The sequence below is a fragment of the Canis aureus genome, chromosome 8 (assembly GCF_053574225.1).
Source record: "Canis aureus isolate CA01 chromosome 8, VMU_Caureus_v.1.0, whole genome shotgun sequence".
NCBI lineage: Eukaryota > Metazoa > Chordata > Mammalia > Carnivora > Canidae > Canis > Canis aureus.
The window spans coordinates 74593618-74614665 of NC_135618.1; the positions used below are offsets into that span (position 1 = coordinate 74593618).

A 21048-nucleotide genomic window follows, 5' to 3' on the forward strand; every position below is an offset into this window, starting at 1 on the left:
TTTTCTGTTCCTGAAAACCTTTGCTCTTAAGACCTTCAATGAATAAATGAAGCCCATCTGAATTATCGGGGGTAATCTCCTTCATTTAAAGTCAACTCTGAGTAGAAACTAACCGCATTTATGAAACAACTTCGCAGCAACACCTAAATTCAAGTTTGATTGTGTAACCGACTGCCATAGCCTTGCCAAGTTGATAGACAAAATTCACCACCACAGTCTCTCATTCTCTTTTTCCTCCCTGTGTTTGTGTTGCTCTCCTGCACACACAGGTGAGGTTATGAGACATCTTTAGTGTTAATGAGCTTCAGGTACAGGATAATAATCATAATCGCTACCAGTGATTGAGGACCTATTATGCGTTGGGTGTTCTATTGAGTATGTTTACGACCTCATGTAATCTCTTGACACTTGCATGGATTGTATAGGAGTATTTTCACTTTATGTGTATGCTGAGGCTCAAAGAGCTGGTGGCCGTTCAGTGGTTGGCTCAAAATTCAAGTCCTGATCTGATGTCCCTGCTCATGTTCCTTCTTCCATATCCTCATATCTCCCTACTATTTCTTCCCTTTTTATCATCATTGCTCATTTTGCAGTGTTCTGCTTGACTGAAAACTGTGACTTGTCCATAGTCTTTTCCCCAAGACTTAGTTTTGAAATAGCCAGCTCAGGGTGCTGACTGAACAACGTGGGTTTTCAGAGCAGACAGCTAAAAGATGCAAGGGGCAGTTGTCGCTGTGCCAAGTGGATGAGATAGTTTCTGAACTGGACATGCAAAGCTGTGTGGAGGGTCACCCCCAGGTGCCTTCTGGCCTGTTTTATTCACTGATGGATCACTTCCTTGTCTGCTGCCAAGCCTTTAACGTGCTGGCTCAGCTCATAGACAGATCGGTCGCAGCGGATGGGCAGTGCAGCTGCAGCTGCAGCTCTGGCTCACGAGGCTTTGGGTGGTGCCTACTCCTTAAATCTGCAGCCAGATTTTCACCAGAAGGAAGGTGAGGCAGCTCTCCTTGGTTCCACTGGAGGAGCTGGTCTCCTCTACAGAAACTAGTGTTAATGATATTCTTTCTCTTTTCAGAGAAGAAGCCATAATCTTATATTTTCCTTTCCCTAGTTTTAGTCACTGCCAGCAACTTGTGCTAGGCTGCTGGCACTTTGAGATGGAATTGGACAGACAGAGGTGAGAGCAGCCTGTGGGTTCCCTCTGTGGAGCTTGGCACCTTACAGCACACATTGGAGGCAGTGCTGATGGATGTTAAAAATCGCACACAGTGGAAGGGCTTACTTGTTGTTCCAAGGCCTAATTGGAGATCTAGGTTGGCAATTTCCTACAGCTTGGCAAGACACAGTTTGAATGTTTGTAGATGGTGCTTGCCTCACACTACGCCAACTTGAGTTCTGGCAAATTAGCTTCAGTCAGTTTTGTCTTGACAAGTTGGAAAAGTTTCCCGACTTCAAATGACTGTATGGATCTTTGAGGAGCTTTATAGCTAGCAGGTGAGGGCTGCCATTTTAAAGGAAACAGACATGAATATGTTGTTGATGTGTTTGGATGAGTATGCCCCTGCACTACACTCTGCTTTATCAATGGGCAGGAAGGGGGAGGGAGGAGAGATGGAAGGAGACAGAGGTGGACTTGGTCAAAAGATAAAAGCTCCTGCTTGTGCCAAAGAGCTGGCTTGTTGAGGCTGTTGACTGGTTAGCTTTTTACTAGGTTATTTTGTGATTATCTTTGAATTATTTAAGAGTTTTTGTGGTATTTGTCAAAATTCTTTGCTCTTGGTTTTCATGATTTTAGTCTTGTCTGGTTCTCCTTGTACTACTCTCACTACTTAGGGTAACTTTTACTGACCTCTCATCTTTGGCTATCCCTTAAATGTTCATATTTGAAGACATTTTTTTCTTTGACCCTCTCCTCACTTCTCATGTTTTTTTGGACTTGCCTCCACTGCTCAGTCTTCATCTAGCTCCTATATTAGTAATTCCAACATACTAACACATGCGCCCTGGATCAGCAGATCAGCATTACCTAGGAATGTATCCAAAATGCTTGAACCAAACATAAGACATTTGGTAAAAAGGAATGTACATTTTACATCTTGATATACATTGTCAAAGAGATTGCGCTAATTTCACGAAGTAGGTGAAATCTGTGTTCCTAATGGATACATTTCTATGGCCTTTAGGAAAGAAGTATCATATAATGGAAATAGGATTATCATTAATCAAAAGAATAAAATAGACTCCTCTTGTTTGTTCTTTACTTAATCCATGCTCTATAAACCGAGGTAAACCTCAGGAAAATATGGAAAATTGGCTTGTTTATATACAAGGAACCAAGACTTGCTCTGATTGCCTTAAGGTTTTTTTGTTTGTTTGTTTTGTTTTTGTTTTTGTTTTTGTTTTTGCTTTAATAGTAAGAAAACGTTTAGGGTGGGGACCTTATTTCAGCAGGCCTCACATAGAATGCAACCAAGACAGTGATATCATCATTCTCTGTGACATGGTCATGGCAGGGTGTTAGGCTTCTGCCCTCGGTCACCCTTATTCTCTCCTTTCTTCCTCACTCCTCACACCCTCTCTCTCAAACATGTACACACACATGTGCATACACACACACTGGTATTCATCCGTCTTCATTTCGTTTTTATCCTGCTTCCTCTCCCTTTGCTTTGTGTCTTTGGCTCCCTTTCAGATTTAATTCATCTGTAGTCTTTCTGTGACCCTCTTAAGCTTTATATATTCTTCTGTCATTTATCCTTTTGCTAATGTCACCCTACAGTTTCGTAATTCAAGTTTCTGAGAGAGTCCCTATGAAACAGAACCTGGCCACTAAAGGGCAGGTTCTGTGACCTGGCAGATAGTTTTAGAACATGCTGTGCTTGGAACAGGCCCTGTTCTCAGTCTCTCAAAAGAGGACTTTTACTCTTTTTAGAATCATCCCGTGTTTGAGTGTTAAGTGAAAATTCAGCTCTGGCACAGAATTTCTGATGGACTGATTCACTTCACATTAAATTATTGAATCCATAATCTTGTTCACCTTTACTCTCTACAACATAGCTCCTTTTTCTGTCATCATTTCTGTGAGTATACAGAACTTTCTAACCTCCATTCACCTGAACTTACCATCTCTGTGCTTGTCTGTTCCTCCTTAATTAATTTCTCATTCCTCACATCTGTCTCTTTAATATTTTTCTTTCTCTTTTCCATTATTTAATGTTACCACGTTAGTTCTTACCTAGACTTTAAAAGAAAAAAATTTCTAATTACATTTTGTTGCTTTATTTAAGTCAGAATAATTTACTTCTGCTTTAATTTAACACACTTATCTTCCCTCAGGAAAATTCCTAAGCTCTCTCCCTCCTCCATTGCCTGCAGATTGAGTACAGACTCCTCTGTTTGACATTTAAGATCTTTAGTAATATGCCCATTACTCCCTTTCTCTGTTCTGTTGTATCCAACAATAAATAGCTAGATAAATAAGACTAATGAGCATTATTTTCACAAGCCTTTTTTTCCTAGTCCTTGGCCTGTTAATCCTTTCAGAATGTCATTTAACTGTAACAGTAGAGGATGGTGATGGGAGTACAAACTCTGGAGCTAGACTGACTGGGTTAGAATCTCTGTAACCTTGGACAAGTGCTGTTCTTTCTGTGCCTCACTTTGCTTATCTGTGAAGTGAAGAGAGCAATTTAATTTACCTTTTGGCAGTTTTATTAATTAATTATCTCGTTAATTGTCTAGTAAGAAAAGATTAATGAATATAAAACACTGAAACACTCCCTGGCACATGATAAGCACTCAGTTCTATGAATACTTTTTTGTCATATTCTCAAATAGATGTGTGTTTCTCTCTCCCTCTCTGCAAAGTGGTACTTTCTTATTTTTTTTTTTTTTGTACTTTCTTTTTTTAAGTATACCTATCATGACTTGTCTCCTCCTTACCAGAATATTTGTGGATTTGAGCTGCCTACCTATTATTATTTGAGCTCCTTATGTGTAGAGGTTGTGTTTTATTCAAACTTGTATTGTGGCACATGGTAAGAGCTCAATAAAAATTTGTTGAATTGGATTATATCTAAAAGATGCTTCAGCTAAAATGCTATAGTAACTTCCTTATAAATGCAATATTCTGAGAAAGCAATGTAATTCTTAAAATTAGATTTTAAGCCTTAAAAATATTTTTTGTCATTGTCATGTAAGTGTACTCAAGTATAGTATATTGGTTAACTAATAAGAATAAAAATAATCAGGTATGAATTTGAATAAGAGATTACAGACTTTTTTTGTATAGGGCCAAATAGTAAATATATTTGACTTTGCTGGGCATATTGTCTTTGTTAAAACTATTCATCTTGGATGTTGTAGCCATAGATGATATATAATTGAATGGATATTGCCATGTTCCAGTAAAAATTTATAAGAGCAGATGTACCGTAACTGGCCAACCTCTGACCTCAATCATTACCATGCAGACCACTCATTGTTTTGGAATGCTTTTGGCTATAAAAGTTCTATCTGCCACATCGAAGGGGAGAAGAACATGCATTCATCTGTTTATATCCTCTTTGGGTATAAGGACACCTTTTCCAGAATACTTTAGCAGACTACACATGTTTTGTGGTTCCAAGGTGAATTATATTCTCATCCTTAAACCACTCATTGACAATGCAGCGAAGCCACTGTGATTATCCCAGACATGTTAGGAATCACGTGGTTGGGGATGGGGCCAGCCTAACTGTACACATGGCCATGTTGATGAACGTGTATGCTTTTGAAGTAAGAACCATCGAATTCTATATAGAATGTCACTTCCTCATACGTTGTCATAGTAAATACTCTTTAACAAGTATGAGGTTTCTTTGTTCATACTCAGACTTGTTTTAAATATTATTTTAAATAGATCTATATTAAAGAACATGGTGACTTTGGAAGAGCAGACCTGATTTGTGTTGGGAAGCTTAAAGTTTTTCATATGCCTTTTAGGGTGCTCATTTTGGTATCCACAGATAGTCAAAATAGAGAAAATAGCTGTTTTCCCACTTGGCGGAAAGTTTACCATATACTCTTCTCTTGCTTTAGAAGAGGAGGCCTATAGTAACAAGGACTAACCCCTCTCCTACTTGATAGGAGCAAGGGAATGCGCCTTTAGTGTTTATCAAAAACTATTGATTCAACCTGTTTGCTGCTCAACTTTTTACACCAGGAACTCTAGTATATGATGTTAGAATGTTTTTAGTTTTTAGTTTCCAAATTAGAATTCTCCTTTTAGAATGTTTGTGGTTGTTATTATAGCAGGACCCAGTCTCTCAGGGGTCTTGGACTAAGCTGATTGTCCTAGTCCTGTCTGGTAGAAAGGGATCCCAGTACTGCCTGTCTGAGACGGCATTGTTGTCCTGGGTCGTATGGGACTGTGATACAAATGGCCTTATTGTTTTCCTGCTTGGCTTTGCTGCAGTGTAAAACTATCTTGTAGGGACTACAAAATGCCTTTCTTTTACTTGCTGAAAGATTTTAAGACAAAGAAAGAACGGGAGAGAGGACTGTGAGGAAAAAGAAACCATTAACATGACATGCTTCCTGTCCCAGTCCAGCCCAAGTCTAACCTGGAATGACTGTATTCCTGTTGGCATCTTTCGAGGGCATTTGAGAAGGCCTACCCCAGCCATGTCTCAGTTTACACTCTATAAAATTGGATTAGACAATGTTAATTCGATTAATGACTGTACTGAAAGCTCGTCTTAGTGTGCAGTGAAAACAGTAGGGCAGCCTCTAATAATCTATGGATTTAATGACTGCAACTTTGAAGAGGGTTAAGCTAAAGTGAAGTTCAGAATGGCTTGTTAACTGGGTCTATTAGCTGTTGACCTTCCCTTTCAGCATAATAGTGGCAGCCAGACTGAAGAGAGCACTAGCGTCCTGATTAGCATTTATCTAAAGATAGTCTGCTGCCTGTTCCACAGTAAATTAGTTCAATCAGCCATAAAGAGCTTGAGAAACATTTTCTGCTTTATAAAAAGAATTAGATGTTAGAACAGTTCATCTGGCATAGTGCAGCAAAGATGGATTGAGCTCCTGAACGTGCTCATTTGAGGAAGGCGCTTTGAGGATATTGAGTAATTGAACAGATTTTCCCACAAGATTGATCAGGAGCCCTGGATTCCCTGTGCAAGAGGGATGCCCTAATTTTTGCCTTCTAATAAGAGCACCACATCTGCTCCCGTTTCTGTATATTCATTTGGTGAAACTGAAAACCCATTTCTTTAGCACCTACTATGCACTGTGTATTCTTTTTGAAATAAAGGAAGCTGAATCTGCTGCTCACAAAGTCTGTGGTTTGATGGAGGAGAGGAAAAACTAAGATGGAAAAGCATCACCCTCACTCCCACCAAAGTAAGATAACTGAAGAGGAGAAACTGTATAATGGCAGCTGCCATTTTTTGTGTAGAGGTCATCTTATAAAGAATAGTTCCCAGAGAAACAATATAGTAGTTGGTGTGGGGGGGAGAGTAACATTTCTGATGAAGGTTTTGGCATCAAGTAAGCTCTTCTCATTGTGGGTCATAAAAGCAAAGAGGCAAAAATTATAAACCTTTCTAATCATTTATAATCTTAAATTATGATCCAGGTTCTTAAAAACAGGGCATAAATGTACTGTACAATTGATTTTTATGAGGTGCCCCAATGTACTATAAAGTATATGCAGAGCACATAAAGTTCTAACTCTCCTGTATCATAAATTAGACCTCACTGAAATGAATAGCCTTACTATATGGCAAACACTAACGAAACATTTAATTAGCACTCCCTCCACTTGTCTTTTCAGAATTTGGAAGGGCTTTCTGGGGACTATTTTAGTGACTAGGTTTTCACAAAACAAAACAATAAAACCTTTACATGAAAACTAATATTTTTTTCCTCTCAGTGTTTCAATAGAGACATTTAGTTTAATTAGTTATGCTGGTGAACCCGAATCTGCATTTTGTACCCAAACCTATGATTATCCTTTTAACAAAATACTATTGATAAAGTTAAGTATGTGATAACCTCATTAAGGCTTCCCATTGACCCTTTTGGCCGCTGGGTGGACAAGGATCACCTCTGTCCTCGCAGTTCCCTTACACTCACGCCCTGGATCAGTTTGTGAAGGATGGTGTTGCTGGTAAACAGGCTCTAAGGCTGTGGACTTCAGGTCCTCCAAAGGACCCTGTACGGGACCCTCGTTTAGCCATCCCTGTCATTTCATTACCCAGTCACTCTAGCAAAAGTCGTTAGGAAGACAGAGCTGAATGAGCAGATCAAGGCAGCTTAAAAAAAAAAAAAAAAAAAGGTGAAAACATTAGGCTGAGAGAAAGAAACCAGTCACAAAAGACCATATGCTGTTTGACTCCATTTATATTAAATTTCTAGAAGAGACAAATCCGTAGAGATGGAAGGTAGATTAGTGTTGGCAGGGCTGAAGGAGATGGTGCGGGGGGGGGGGGGGGGTGTTGGTGGAGGGTAAGTGCTAATGGGTACAGGGTTTTCTTTTTAGTGTGAGGAAAATATTCTAAAATTAGATTATGGGGGCGCCTGGGTGGCTCAGCGGTTGAGCACCTGCCCCTGGCTCAGGGTGTGATCCGTGGTCTCAGGACTGAGTCCACATTGGGCTCCCTGCCTGGAGCCTGCTTCTCCCTCTGCCTACATCTCTGCCTTTCTCTCTGTGTATATTTCATGAATAAATAAAAAAGATTAAATTAGGTTATAATAATGGTTGTACAAGTGTCTGAATATACTAAAAACCACTGACCTGTGCACTTTAAATGAGAGAATTGCATGCAAATTTTTCCTCAGTGAAGCTATTTTTTTAAAAATAGCTATTAAATTTCACTGTTAAATAGAATGACCAAAACGGAAAAGGTTTTAAGCAGTGAGCATCCCTAGTAATGTGTGCACATATATGTTTGTATAACTATAATGTGTGTGATCCAGGTGTGGGCCATATTGTGTTAAGTTATAGTGTGTGCATATACTGTAAAGAAAGGAAGGATCATTTAAATGAGAGAATGCTATGCACAGGGAAGCAGTGGGAGCAGGATCTCTGTGGCTCTAGGGTACCATGTGTGATTGGAGCTATGAGTACCTGGAGAGATTGACAAGTATCCAGTATTTCCTGGTAGAGAAAAGGATAGCCCAAGGTGAGAGGGTTTGAGGAAGCAGAGACTATAGTAGGGGGAATGTGAATTCTTTTAACTGTAGTTAAAAATGTAATGTGTGTAAAATGAAAAAAAAAAGCAAAACAAAATTAATCCTTTAGATTACATGTGGAAGAGGTAATCGGTATCTAGGGCCATTATGGGGTGAACAGAGGCAAATTACAAAAGATAAATGTAGAATTTCTTTCAACCTGTTCAATGCTTACCTAGTGCCTTTCTGAAAATCCAGTACTGTGTGAGATGTAACATTCCCAGAGAGCACAAGGTTAGGGATTGGGTAAGCTAGTTTATGATTCCAGCTCTGTCTCTTCATGTGTTACACTATGTAAGTAAATATTTTTGCAAGCTTTTCCTTCTCTCTTACCTTGTCCTCCTTACCTAGAGAGGATAGCACAAAGATCAAATGAGATAATGTATACCTATTGCATTGGACTTAATAGAAATATAACAAATATCTGTGGGATGGAGAAAGGAAGCAAGAAAAAGTGCTTAGTAAAGTGTAGCATGGTAAGCAAGAGAATGCACTTGACTGCTTTATTCTGGCCAAATTTGTGAAAGTTATGAGAGCAATAAGAATTATTGCTCCAGTACCATTGATGCTCATAGATATTATTGGCTTATCCAGAACCTCATACCTAGTAACAGTGTGGCAATGTTAAGAACTAGCAGGATTGCCAATAGAAATTCAAGCTCCTTGATGGATGAGTTCTCTCCTTGTTATTACCAAGCTTTTTGCTGAATGTGCCAGCATGCACAAGCATTGGTAGTTATGCATGTCTCGAGTATAAGAGCCATATACAGAACAATTCTTTCTTTGAAGGAGTTTTTGTTATGTTGGCATTAGATTGGAAGTATCATCCCAGTATAACAGAGTGCTGATATCTGTGGCACTGAACGGTGTTCTCCTCAGTGGAAAACAGGAAATCAGAACATTAGCATTCCCAGTTCCTATTTTATGCCACCCTCTGAAAAATCTGGAACTCAGGTAGAATGCTTTTGAGGATGGGAGTTGGAGACCTTCTGTGAGGAATTCTTTTGCATGTGCAGATCTTGTGTCACCAGATCCATGATGAGTTGTGTCAAAGTAGGCAAGTAACCTACCTGCCTAGGCTTCCATTTCCTTGTCTGTGGCATTGGGAGATTAGGGGCAATCACACAGCAGTCACACAGAATGCACTCCTTTTTGGGTAGGTTGGGGGGGCTCTTAGGTTAGTGGGCCCTAAAGGGAGAAATGGGCACTCTGGAAGAATTGATGTTTGTGTTTATCTTGATTTTATCTGGACTTGCCATATTATAGCTTCTTTGGGATTTTTAAGACCATAATAAATCATATTCTCAAACTTATATGGACTGTTGTATAAACAGCACAAAATTAGACTTAGGAAACTTGGATTTTGATATTAGCCCTGGGACCTGAATTCACTAAGGCTTCCTGACATCATGAATGGAGCGACTTGTCCTTGATTTCTCCCATGCCCAAGGTTGCAGTTTCTTGTTCTTCCTTATTTCCTCCTAACACATTCCTTGTCTTTCTAAAAAAGAAAAAAACAAAGTTACTTACTTACTTACTTACTTACTTACTTACTTACTTATTTATTTATTTATTTATTTATTTATTTATTTAAGAGAATATGTGAGCAGGGGGAGTGGCAGAGGGAGAGAGAGAGTCTCAAGCAGACTCCACGCTGAGTGCAGAGCCTGATGCGGGGCTCAATCCCATGACCCCAAAATCCCGACCTGAGCCAAAACCAAAAGTTGCATACTCAATCGGCTGTACTACCCAGGCACCCCAAAACATTCCTTGTCTTTAATCTCTGACCTTTCTTCTGCCCATCTCCTGTAATTCTTCTGCCTTTTTCATGAGCCCTAAAACCTGCCATAGTGTGCCTAATATGAGGCGAGCAGTTTGTTAGGAGCTGGATATACACTGTTGAAACATTCAGGCATGGTTCTTACACTAATGCAACTGACAATTTTGTGGGGGAAGCATAGATAAATTACAAAATATGATAAGTGCTATAACGGAACAGGAGAGTAGGTGCAGTACTGTAGGTGCAGTAGCAGGGTACCTGACCCAGTTTAAAATGGTTTTGTTCAAAATGAATTTCCAAGAGCTAGAGGCCCCAGCCAGGAGCTTTTTGAGAGGAAGGACCGACAAAGGCTCGAGGGAGGAACAAGATAAGCCACTTTCAGGAGCTGTAAGGGCAGTGTGGCTAGGAGTGTGGTGAGTTGGAGAGACATTAGGAAAAGTGAGACTGGAAGAAGGGCATGCCAAGTTTGAGGCCACATTAAAGATCAGGTATTTCGGGGATCCCTGGGTGGCTCAGCGGTTTAGCGCCTACCTTTGGCCCGGGGCACGATCCTGGAGACCCGGGATCGAATCCCACGTCGGGCTCCTGGTGCATGGAGCCTGCTTCTCCCTCTGCCTGTGTCTCTGCCTCTCTCTCTCTCTCTCTCTCTCTCTCTCTCTCTCTCTCTCTCTCTGTGTGACTATCATAAATAAATAAAAAAAATTAAAAAAAAAAAGATCAGGCATTTCATTTTAAGTGCAATGGGGACCCGATGGGGAATTTTAAGCAATAGCGAGATGGAAATCTTACTTTAACCTGGCTGCAACAATCAAGAGCTTCTTTAAAAAAATAATGTTGATTTTACATTAATCCCAATTCAGACAAAATAGTATTCTGTGCCTAAAGTGAATACAATTTTATAGGCTGGCAGAAGCAACCCTGTGGCCAAAGTTTACACATTACTGTTGTGCTTCCAACAGAGAAATCTTGAGATTTCTCCCAAGAGAAAAGAGAAAACACTCAGAGAGTGTTCTGCTGTTTTTCTTCTTTTTTTGCCAGCCATCTTTTCCCTCTGCTTCTCAGCAGTCCTTTGGTCCTTGAAATGCTGTGAGAACAGCAGTAATAACTATAGGTAAACTTTCAGATAGCAGATGTGCCTTTGGCCTATGGATCTGTGACTCCAGAGGGTTGGTAATTGCAGATGGGATAGAAGAGAGAGACCCTGCCACAGTATTCAGGAGGAATGCCTCTTGCAGCAAAAATTCCAAATCCAGTCAGCAAAACTGATTTCACTGGTATCAGCAGTATAGTCACTAATGGACACAAATGGACACAAATCAGAATATTCCTGATAATTCTTGTTTGGATCAGTTACGTACACTTACCAAGTGTGTTCATTCTAGGTGATGCTTACATTGACATTTTGTGGGATTGTGAGGAGCAAAGGGTCGAAAGGGCAGACAGGTTATTTCCCTGAAAGACCTTAACCTCATTGGGCACAATGATCCTTGGAAGGTCATTTTGGATGTTGCTGTAGTGAATAAATTTTTTAAAGATTGATTGATTGATTGATTTGAGAGTGCACACGCATGTTCACTGAAGGGGTGGGGGGAGGGGCAGAGGGACAAGCAGAGACTGTCTGCTGAGTGGGGAGCCTGATGATGGGCTCAATCCCAGGACCCTGAGATCATGACCTGAGCTGAAAGCAGGCACTTAATCACCTGACCCACCCAGATGTCCCTGCCCTGGTAAATATTTAAAAGGATTACAAAAAATTATATTAAAAATATTTATTTATTTATTTATTTATTTATTTATTTATTTATTTATTTATTTATTTGATTTATTTTATTTTTTTAAGATTTATTTATTTATCCATGATAGAGAGAGAGAGAGAGAGAGAGAGAGAGAGAGACAGAGAGACAGACAGAGACACAGGAGGAGAAGCAGGTTCCATGCCGGGAGCCCGACATGGGATTCGATCCCGGGACTCCAGGATCGCACCCTGGGCCAAAGGCAGGCTTAGCTAAACCGCTGAGCCACCCAGGGATCCCCTATTCAAAATATTTTTAAATAAGGATCATTGTGAAGATCATTCTATACCACATATAGAATATGCTGTAGGATACTGTTTTCAGAGTGTTGTTCATGAACTTTGGTTAACGGTCCCTGGTTTTGTCATCTGTTTATTTATTTGACAAGGTTGACTTGGTGATGGAAGCAGTGTGCTAATTTAGGGATTTGGGATCAAGAAAGGAGGTTGTAACTAGACTCTTTTTCTTTGACCAGAGGTAATGAAAGGAAGACGGACAAGAAGCCTAGATCATGCCCTGGTGCTGGGACCTGAAGTTGCTCTGGCAGAGTGACACACACTGTTAAAACACAGGATCTATGCAGTTATAAAATAAATAAGTACTAGGGATGCAATGTGCAGCATGATGTCTATAGATAATGCTGCTGTATGGTATACAGGAAAGTTGTTAAAATAGCAAATCCTGAGAATTCTCATCACAAGGAGAAATTTATTTTTCCTTCTTTCTTCATACTGTTATCTATAGAGATGATAGATAGTGGAACCTATTGTGATAATCACTTCACAATATATGTAAATCAAACCATCATGGCTGTATATCTCAAACTTGCTTAGTGATGTATGTCAGTTATTTCTCAGTAAAAGTGAGGAAAAAAAACAAAACCTTTTAACAACAACAACAAAAAAGAAACAAAAACTTGAGAGCTAGCATAAGCACCATGCAATGTTTTGGAGCACATTCTGTGGTCTACTGAGTAGGTTCTCCTGCCCCACAGTTCTTGGCCCAAGTGAGCCCTCAAGTACAGTAAGCTGAACATTGGTAAGATAGTGGGCAGGAAGGGTGGCACATGGATGGCCCCTCCCCTCCCTTAATCCCTGGTGGTGGCTACACCAAGGGGTATGAAAGAAAGTGACTACTGGAGATGAAGTAAAGACAGCCTGTATGACGGTAGGGTGGGAAAGTGATGGCCTTGGATCTACCTGCAGAGGCAGAACATCTTTGGTTTCCCCTTCAAAGCTGGGAAGAACCCTCAGGCTTGCCACAACCCCATTCTTTGAGCAACCAGCATGCTACCATTGTCACCATACAAATTGTTTCCTGGAAATTCATGACTCTTCTTTTAGCCCAAATTGGGAACATCTGGAGACAGGCATTTTGATGTAATGGCTGAAAGCATGCATCGAGTTAGACAGTGTGGGTCTGAACCCTACTTTCCCGTGTCCTGGCCACATCTCCATTTTCTCATCTGTTAAATGAAGATAACAGTGTTCCACTGCTCAATGTTATTATAGGATTAAATAATATATTGCCTATAAAACCTTAAGTACAAAGCCTGGCAGATATTAAGCACCTAATAAATGCCAGCTATTAAAAATATATAGAGTAAGACTTTTGCTTTGAAGAACTTAATCTATAAACATCCTTTAATAGTTTCTCCACTTTTACACCTTGATTTCATTTGAACTAGAGCCAAATGGAAGAGTAATGAGAGATGAAACTGAGACAATTGATAGAGAGCTTCTGTAGAACGGTTATGTCCTGAACAGTGCCACTTGACAGACATACATCTGGCAGGTGGATGTAGGTGGATTGTAATGCAGAAAGAAGAGAGACATTGTTGATAAACAGAGAGGCTCTTGTAGGAATCAGGGGAATTACCTGTAGCCTAGCCTCCCTTCAACCCAGAAACTAGGGGTTGTCATTTAGCTGTTCTCTTGAACCCATCCTTCAAATGATGGAGTAACTGGAATATATTTTATTTCCTGATAACTTTTTGGTTTCCAAAGAGAGAAAAGCTTCAGACTCCAATAAATACATCCACAAGAGTTGCTGCCCACATATTTCCAAAAATTGATCTCCTGATTTAGGCGTAACTGGCCATATGCAGGGAAAATATAACCCATGATTTATGCCTATGCCCTCTCTTACCAGGCACTATTACCTAATTGTGCAAATTAGTCAAGCTTTTATTTTTACTTGGTTCTTTTTATATTAAATATTGACAAATGTAGCATCTCAGTTTTGTGGGATAGTTGCACGGGTGCATTTTTACAGTGAAAATTTTGCCACCACTTATCTGTAAATGGCTTTGCTTTAGGAGTCCACATGGTGTGTAGAGCTAAAACCACAGGCTTTGCTAATCATATAGACCCAATTTAAGCTCTGCCTCTTAATAGCTATGTGACCTTGGGAAGATTGTATTACTTCTCTGAGCCCTGCATTTCTTATTTATTCCTTATTTCTCACATACCTTGTAAGATTAGTATAAAAATCAGTAATAATATATGGGAAGTCTGCTAATACAGTGCCTGGCACCTCATAGGCACATCACCAATCTTATGTAGTACCGTCGTTATTTAGATCATCTTTATTTAACTTAAGTTCTAATGGAGCTTAATTACAAAGTGAATCCATATTCCAGAAGTAAGTACTGAAATGATTTTTTAAAATTCGCTACAGTGAAAATGTTTTAGATTAAGAGCTTCTGGTTATGGCTTAGTTTTAATTAATTTTTGATGGTAGAATTGTTTAAAAAGATTTTTTTCCAGTCTCTACACATTTCCTATAGTTTAAATATCTTCAGATTAATTTATTGTGCAGTGTGTGATGTGAGAATTGAGTATTTGAGGTATTGATTTGACCAATTCAATATAATTACTAATTTTCATTCAGTGCACGCTAAATGCCAAATCCAGTCTTGTTGGACACAGAGAAACAAACATCCAAACATCATTCCTTCTCCCAAGGAACTCACAATAGAACTGATTTGAATTTGGGGGGAAGAGCATGAGATGGGAGTTTGCAGAGGAATGGACATCCAAACAGCATCTCTCCTCCCAAAGAACTCATAATAGAACTTATTTTAAAAAATTTTTGGTGGAGGGAGTGTAGTTTGCCTTGTTTTTCCCATTTCTTTCCTTAAAGCCTTTATGAAGGCCTTTTAGGAAAGCCTTCTAACCTTGCCTTTAAAAATATAAAAGAGGGAAAAATATATTTAAAACAGGAGTTGGAGAGGGATTTTCTTTTTAGAGTTTCAGCATTTACAGTTTCTTATACCTGTGAAATATTGGTGCTTCAAGTGTGACCTTTTAAGAAGTTCCTCATTGAAACAAGAGGCTTTAAGAGGAACTAATATATGGTCAAAGCAGCTTTGAATGTTGTATCTTTTGGAGCAGCTGGGAACTTTGTGTATTAAAACTGAATGAGTTCAAATGAATTGAAATGGGTCAAATGAATTGAAAACTCCTATTCATACAAAAACCTGCACACAGCTGTTTTATAGCATCTTTATTCTTAATTACCCCAACTTGGAAGCGAAGATGTCCTTCAGTAGGTGAATGGATAAATAAACTGTGATACATCCAGACAACGAAATATTATTTATTATTTTAAAAAAAGAGAGAAAGGGAAAAAGGAGCTATCATATGGGGGACCATATGAGGGAATCTGACTTGCATATTACTAAGTGAAAGAAGACAGTCTGAAAGAAACGATACAAATTGTATACAATTTCAACTCTATGACATTCTGGAAAAGAGTAATGGCTACCAGAGGTTGGAAGGTGAGAGGGGTGGATATAGGATTTTTAGGGTGGTGAAATGATTTTTTACAATACTGCTATCATAGATAAATTTCATTGTATATTTGTCAAAACCTAAAGAATGTATAATGCTAAGCATGAGCCCTAACGTAAAGTATGGATTTAGGGTTGATAATGATGGGTCAGTGTAGGTTTATCTTTTCTAACAAATGTGCCACTGTGGTGCGGGGTGTCTGTAGTGGGGGAGATTGTGTGTTTGGGGGTAAGGAGGGAATGGGGAAATGCGTGATCTCGGGTCAATCTGTTGTGGAAGTTAAAACTACTCTAAAAGAAAACATTAATATTAAAAGATGGTCTTCCTGTTTTGGAGCTAAAGTAAGTCATGTGAAGGTGGTAGGTTAATTAATATACTTTTATTGTAGGTATAGTTTGCTTTTCTCAGATAAATTATGTGATGCTTAAACTTGTATATTTAAGGAATAGCCCTGTTACAAAGGAAGATTGTATTTTATAAGGTTTTCCTGGATTCAGGGCACTTTGGCCCGGCTGTAGAGGTGGGTTCTAATTCCTTTTGCTACCATGGAGTTTTGTGATCTTGGGACCATCCTAGAACTTCTGTCACTAAATTCTGTAGAGGAAGGCTTAGGACACTATGGCATGCTATTTGACATAATCAGCCTTGTTGGGCTGGGTGGGTTTTGGTGGGGTGGGCATTCTTTGATGGAAGCAGAAGGAAGGTCACCTGTACCATTTTTGTGCACTGGGCCTGTTGCTTTCGTATCTGCTAAGTGTGTGTGTGTCTGGAGCTAAAGGGACATAAGATGAGATGAACTCCATGTTTTTTTCCACCCCTCCAATTATTTCTTTCAGTAGGTATCTATAATAATTTGATTTTAAACATTTCTTCATTTTTTATTTGGTATTCTGCATTCTAAAGTAACCCATGTGTATGTATAGAGTTATCATTGAGAGGGTAGGATAATTTCTCACCCCATCCCCCCAGCTTTAGGAGGAATGAAATAAAATGAATTAGTTTCCTCTAATGATAAAACTGCAACAATTTTCAAGCAAAAGAAAAACAGGTTAGTAGCACCATCTACAGGCTACTGAAGAGGAAAACTTTCTGTGTGGCTCTTAAATGCAAAGGATTTGTGGAAAGGGGAATTTAAAAAGTCTCATACTCCCTCTTCTAAATATGTCTTTGTAAAATTTACTAATTTAAGCATTTTTGTTCTTTCTCACTCATACAGTTATTTCTCAGTATGTCCCCATGTAGACTGAAGCAGGAGAATATTGGCACAATTAGCTATGTGTTCTCATTAGGATCCCTGTTTTGTCCCCATGCTTAACATTTCTCTCTGTCTGTCTCCTCAGTAATGATAAGGAATGCTTTGGCTATGAATTTCATAGGGATTCCAGCAGGTTCATTCATAATAGTTCACATTGTAAGATCTAAGGCATAAAGCCTGCCCACCAGGGACATTTTGTTTTGGGTCTTCATGGATACTCAAGGGATTTATTGCATCAATAACTTCCACTCAGAGAGGAAAAATAAATTAGGCATTTTGGGGTTGTAGGTATTTTTGTGAATGTGTCAGTGTTTACTTTTTTTTTTTTTAAAGATGAAGTTGATGTACCTCTGTGGTTCAAAATGGCCTTAGTATTTTCTGTCCCCAAGATTCTATGATTCTGTGATCATAAATAGTTTGGGGGCATGTATTATTATTTTATTATACTGGAATCAGAGAAACTGGTCTTTTTTTTTTTTTTTTTAAAGATTCCTTCCTTCCTTCCTTCCTTCCTTCCTTCCTTCCTTCCTTCCTTCCTTCCTTCCCTCCCTTTTCTTTTTTTTTTCTTTTCCCTCTTTCTTTCAGAGAGAGAGGGAGAAGGAGAGAAGCAGACTCCCTGCTGAGCTCAGAGGCCCATGTGGGGCTCGATCTCAGAACTCTGAGATGATGACCTAAGCTGAAATCAAGTGTCTGAAGCTTAACCAACTGAGCCACCCATGCACCATCCCCCCTTTATTTTTTTTAAGCCTTTATTTTAGAGAGAGCAAGAGTGCAAGAAGGGGAGGGAGAGGGACAAGCAGACTCCACAAATGCAAAGCCCTTCACAGGGCTACCACAACCGAGATCATGACCTGAACTGAAACCAAGAGTTGTCTGCTTAATGGACTGAGCCACCCAGGTACTCCTGGGAAACTAGTCTTTAACATAACTGGTCATAGTAGAGATAGTATTTTCTTTCCCAAATACCCTAGTTTCTTTGTGTTATTTTTTGTTGTTGTTACTTGTTTTGTCTCCCCATTGGTAGACTGGTTATCATCATTTTTGGCACCCTAGGAAATTTCATTGGATTCTTTCACTAACTGTGTTATAAAGTATTTATGGTATTAGCAGAGTTGCAATTTTCTGTTAGAAATAGCCTATTAAAATTAATAATTGGCTCCTTGTAAATTGTTGGTAGAATCACTGTTTCATTATATTGTGTTTGTTATTGGCAAGTGGTTAGGCGTTTCTGGAATGCATACAGAATAGGCGTTCAATTAAGCATTAAAAAATGCAAGAAGCCACCCCCTCCAAGAAAAAAAAAATAGAAAAGGAAGAAAAACCAAGAGATGGCACATAAATTATAAAGATGAGAAGAATATTACTTGACAATGGTATTTCTTGTAGGAAAAGATGAATAGAGGAGATGTGTACTGAATGGAGTATGCTAACCTGAGGTTAAAAATATCAATAGGATTACTAAGGTATCTATTGAAACAGATCAGGCAGGTCCCATCAAAACTGGTGCCAGGAGTGATAACGGTTTTGAAGTTTATGGGTCTGGTGGTTTAGTTTGATGGAAAGCTTAGTACTGTTTCCATTTTTTACAGAACCTCACTATTGGGTCACCTGGGTGTCTCAGTGGTTGAGTGTCTGCCTTTGGCTCAGGTCGTGATCCTGGGGTCCTGGAATCGAGTCCCACGTCGGGCTCCCTGCAAGGAGCCTGCTTCTCCCTCTGCCTGTGTCTCTGCCTCTTTCTCCATGTGTCTCGTGAATGAATGAATAAAATCTTTAAAAAAAAAAAACCTCACTATTTTCAATGTGTAAAAAAATAATTGTGTATGAAGCACTGGGGGCCTTTCTCTGCAAAAAGTACAGCAATAATTCTAGTATAAGTAGAGATTTAAAATGAGATGCTGCCTTGTAGTTCTAGCTAATATTTTTCCCTGTTTTTCTCGCACCAGATGGCACTGTTTAGTTCTATTTCACAGTCTTATTCTGGAAGTTTCTTTGGGAGAATCTGGTTTAGCCCAGGCTCACCAGTGACACCTCTGTATTATGCATGAAGGCTTTAGGAATACTTGTAAAAGGCCATTGACTCAGAAATGAAGCTGTTTATTTGGGGTCTTGTGGTTCCTTTCCAGTTGTCCATTAACTGTGAGTTGAGCCTAATAAACCATCTGATAGAAACCTAAATGCTTCTCATTGAGTTCAGCCAGTATTTTGCTTGGAGACACGTTGCAGCAACGTAATTTTTTAGCATTCTCACAGGCTAATCTAATCATCTGACACATTTTGGAATTATTTTATATGTAAAAGTGAAGCTACAATTATAAGGACAAGTTATTTTGCAAAAATCTCACAGAGCTTAAAATAGTTCATGTTAGTTTATTGAACTTTAGATTCATCAAATTAAGACAATTTTGAAGAACTCTTTCTGATTTGTCTTTTTTATTCCCAAGACCAGCTCAGAAATAAATTATTAAAGACCTTCGAGGTCAGTATATATGAATGGGGTGGGTTCTTAGCCAGGCCCACGTCTTTGCTGCTGATAAAAATAAAACATCTTTTTTGAAAGGTAGAATTAGCTTTACCTAATAAAAATGCCAGAATCACACATTGTAAGGCTTATCTCTCTGAAAAGCTTGTTTTCTTCCTTGTCCCCTTCCCCCTCCTTCAGAAACGTGGAACATAATTATGGTACACTTTTCATCAAGGCTGCTTCTCCATTTCCTGTTGTCTTGTCTGAAGTACACTGTACAGGAAAGCAGTAATAAAGTAGCTATCAGGAAAGGTGAAGAACCCCAGCCATAAGAAAGGTAGTGCAGTTCCCTAGACCTACTCAGGGACTGAAGTTAGGTCTTCCCCCAGGGAAATGGGCAAAGAATCATTCTTTGGTTCACTAATTCCATGAATTAACCAATACAAGCCAGTTTACCAAATGGAGCATTGCCTGGTATCATTGGGGCCTCTAGATATTTCAGTCTACATTCATCAGTCTGTTTTTATATTAATAATTCTCTCTGTGTGTCTGAATGTGTGTGAGGGGTAATCATGTTATTCTCAACCAGCATGTTGTGCTGGAATTTGGTAAGTTCTATCTCATTGTCTTATTTGCAAATTGCAAAACTCCTTTAAACCTGCCATTTTCTGAACACTTCTGGTTTCATACCAACTGCTCTCCCCCTTGCATTTTACTGCTTCTGGTGGTGATGTGGATTGGAACTTGGGGGTGGAGATGGAGAGCCCTCTATAGACCAGGGCAGTGAGTGCACAAATGAAATATTATTTCCTGTCTTTAAAAAAGAGAAGGATTAATCTGTGGTGTCTTTAGCTGACCCCACACCACTGACAGGAAAGCCCAGAGGCTCCCAGCAAACCCTCTTCTGCTGCTGCTGGAGAGGCAGCGGGCGGATTTGCTGGTTTCCAGGCACAGGTCCTCTGTGGAAGCAAGCACAAGACAGGCCACTTCTATAAATCAAGCCCTGGATTTTATTAGAGTGTTTATGTAACCTCAGTTTATGTGCTATAATTCTTTGCTGTGTAGCCTAGAGTAATTCCCAAAGAGGATGTTTGTTCTTTTGCCTTGTAAATTTTCTAGCACAGGCTTTTGTTTTGACATTCACCCTCCCTCTACCCTCAGCTTTTTTTGGGAGGTGGAGGGGGAGCAGGTAGGAGGGGTGTCACTAACAGTTGATTGCTTTTTACTGAGAAAATTAAATAATCCAGTAAAAGTTAGACTCTAGTAGATATTATCCCTACTCTTAAGTGGGGGAGGGGCGTACAACCTTTGCTCAGATTAATTTTTACATTTTCAAGATTACAGGGTAGTAGGGTTAGCATGTACTTAATTGTCGAGGAAATGAAATATAAGTGTTAAAAAAAAAAGGCCTTTGCTGTCCATGGGAGCCCTAGAAGCCCCTCACCCTCTTAAAATGTCCCCCTGCCCCTGTGATCTAATGTTGATGGAATCAAATTGACTGCTAAGAGAGAAAATCCAGACAGGGAATTTAGGGCAAAATCCACTTTTAACTGAAGAAAATGTCAGAGTAAGCAGACCAGATTCAACTATATTCCATGTAGATTATTTCATAGAGAGAGAAATATTGTCCTTTAGAAATAAAGACAATTGGACATGCCACAGCATTTTTTTCAAGAATTAGCTACATATTTTTACTTCTCAGTTCCTTATTCAAACCTCCTGTTTGGCCCCTCACGGCAATA

General features: G+C 39.3%; 1 protein-coding gene across 11 annotated transcripts in view; it reads left to right on the plus strand.

The window, feature by feature from the left end:
- The window catches only part of AUTS2 (activator of transcription and developmental regulator AUTS2), a 1127680-nt gene that overhangs the window by 426015 nt on the left and 680617 nt on the right, over positions 1-21048 (plus strand). Inside the window, exon 1 of one of the 11 annotated variants that reach the window (XM_077908308.1) lies at positions 4596-4628. The exons of the other annotated variants lie outside the window; for them this stretch is intronic. Coding sequence (XP_077764434.1) covers positions 4611-4628 — 18 coding nt within the window. The 5' untranslated portion in view covers positions 4596-4610. Of the gene's footprint in view, positions 1-4595; positions 4629-21048 lie in introns of those variants that run through there. 11 annotated transcript variants of the gene reach the window in all.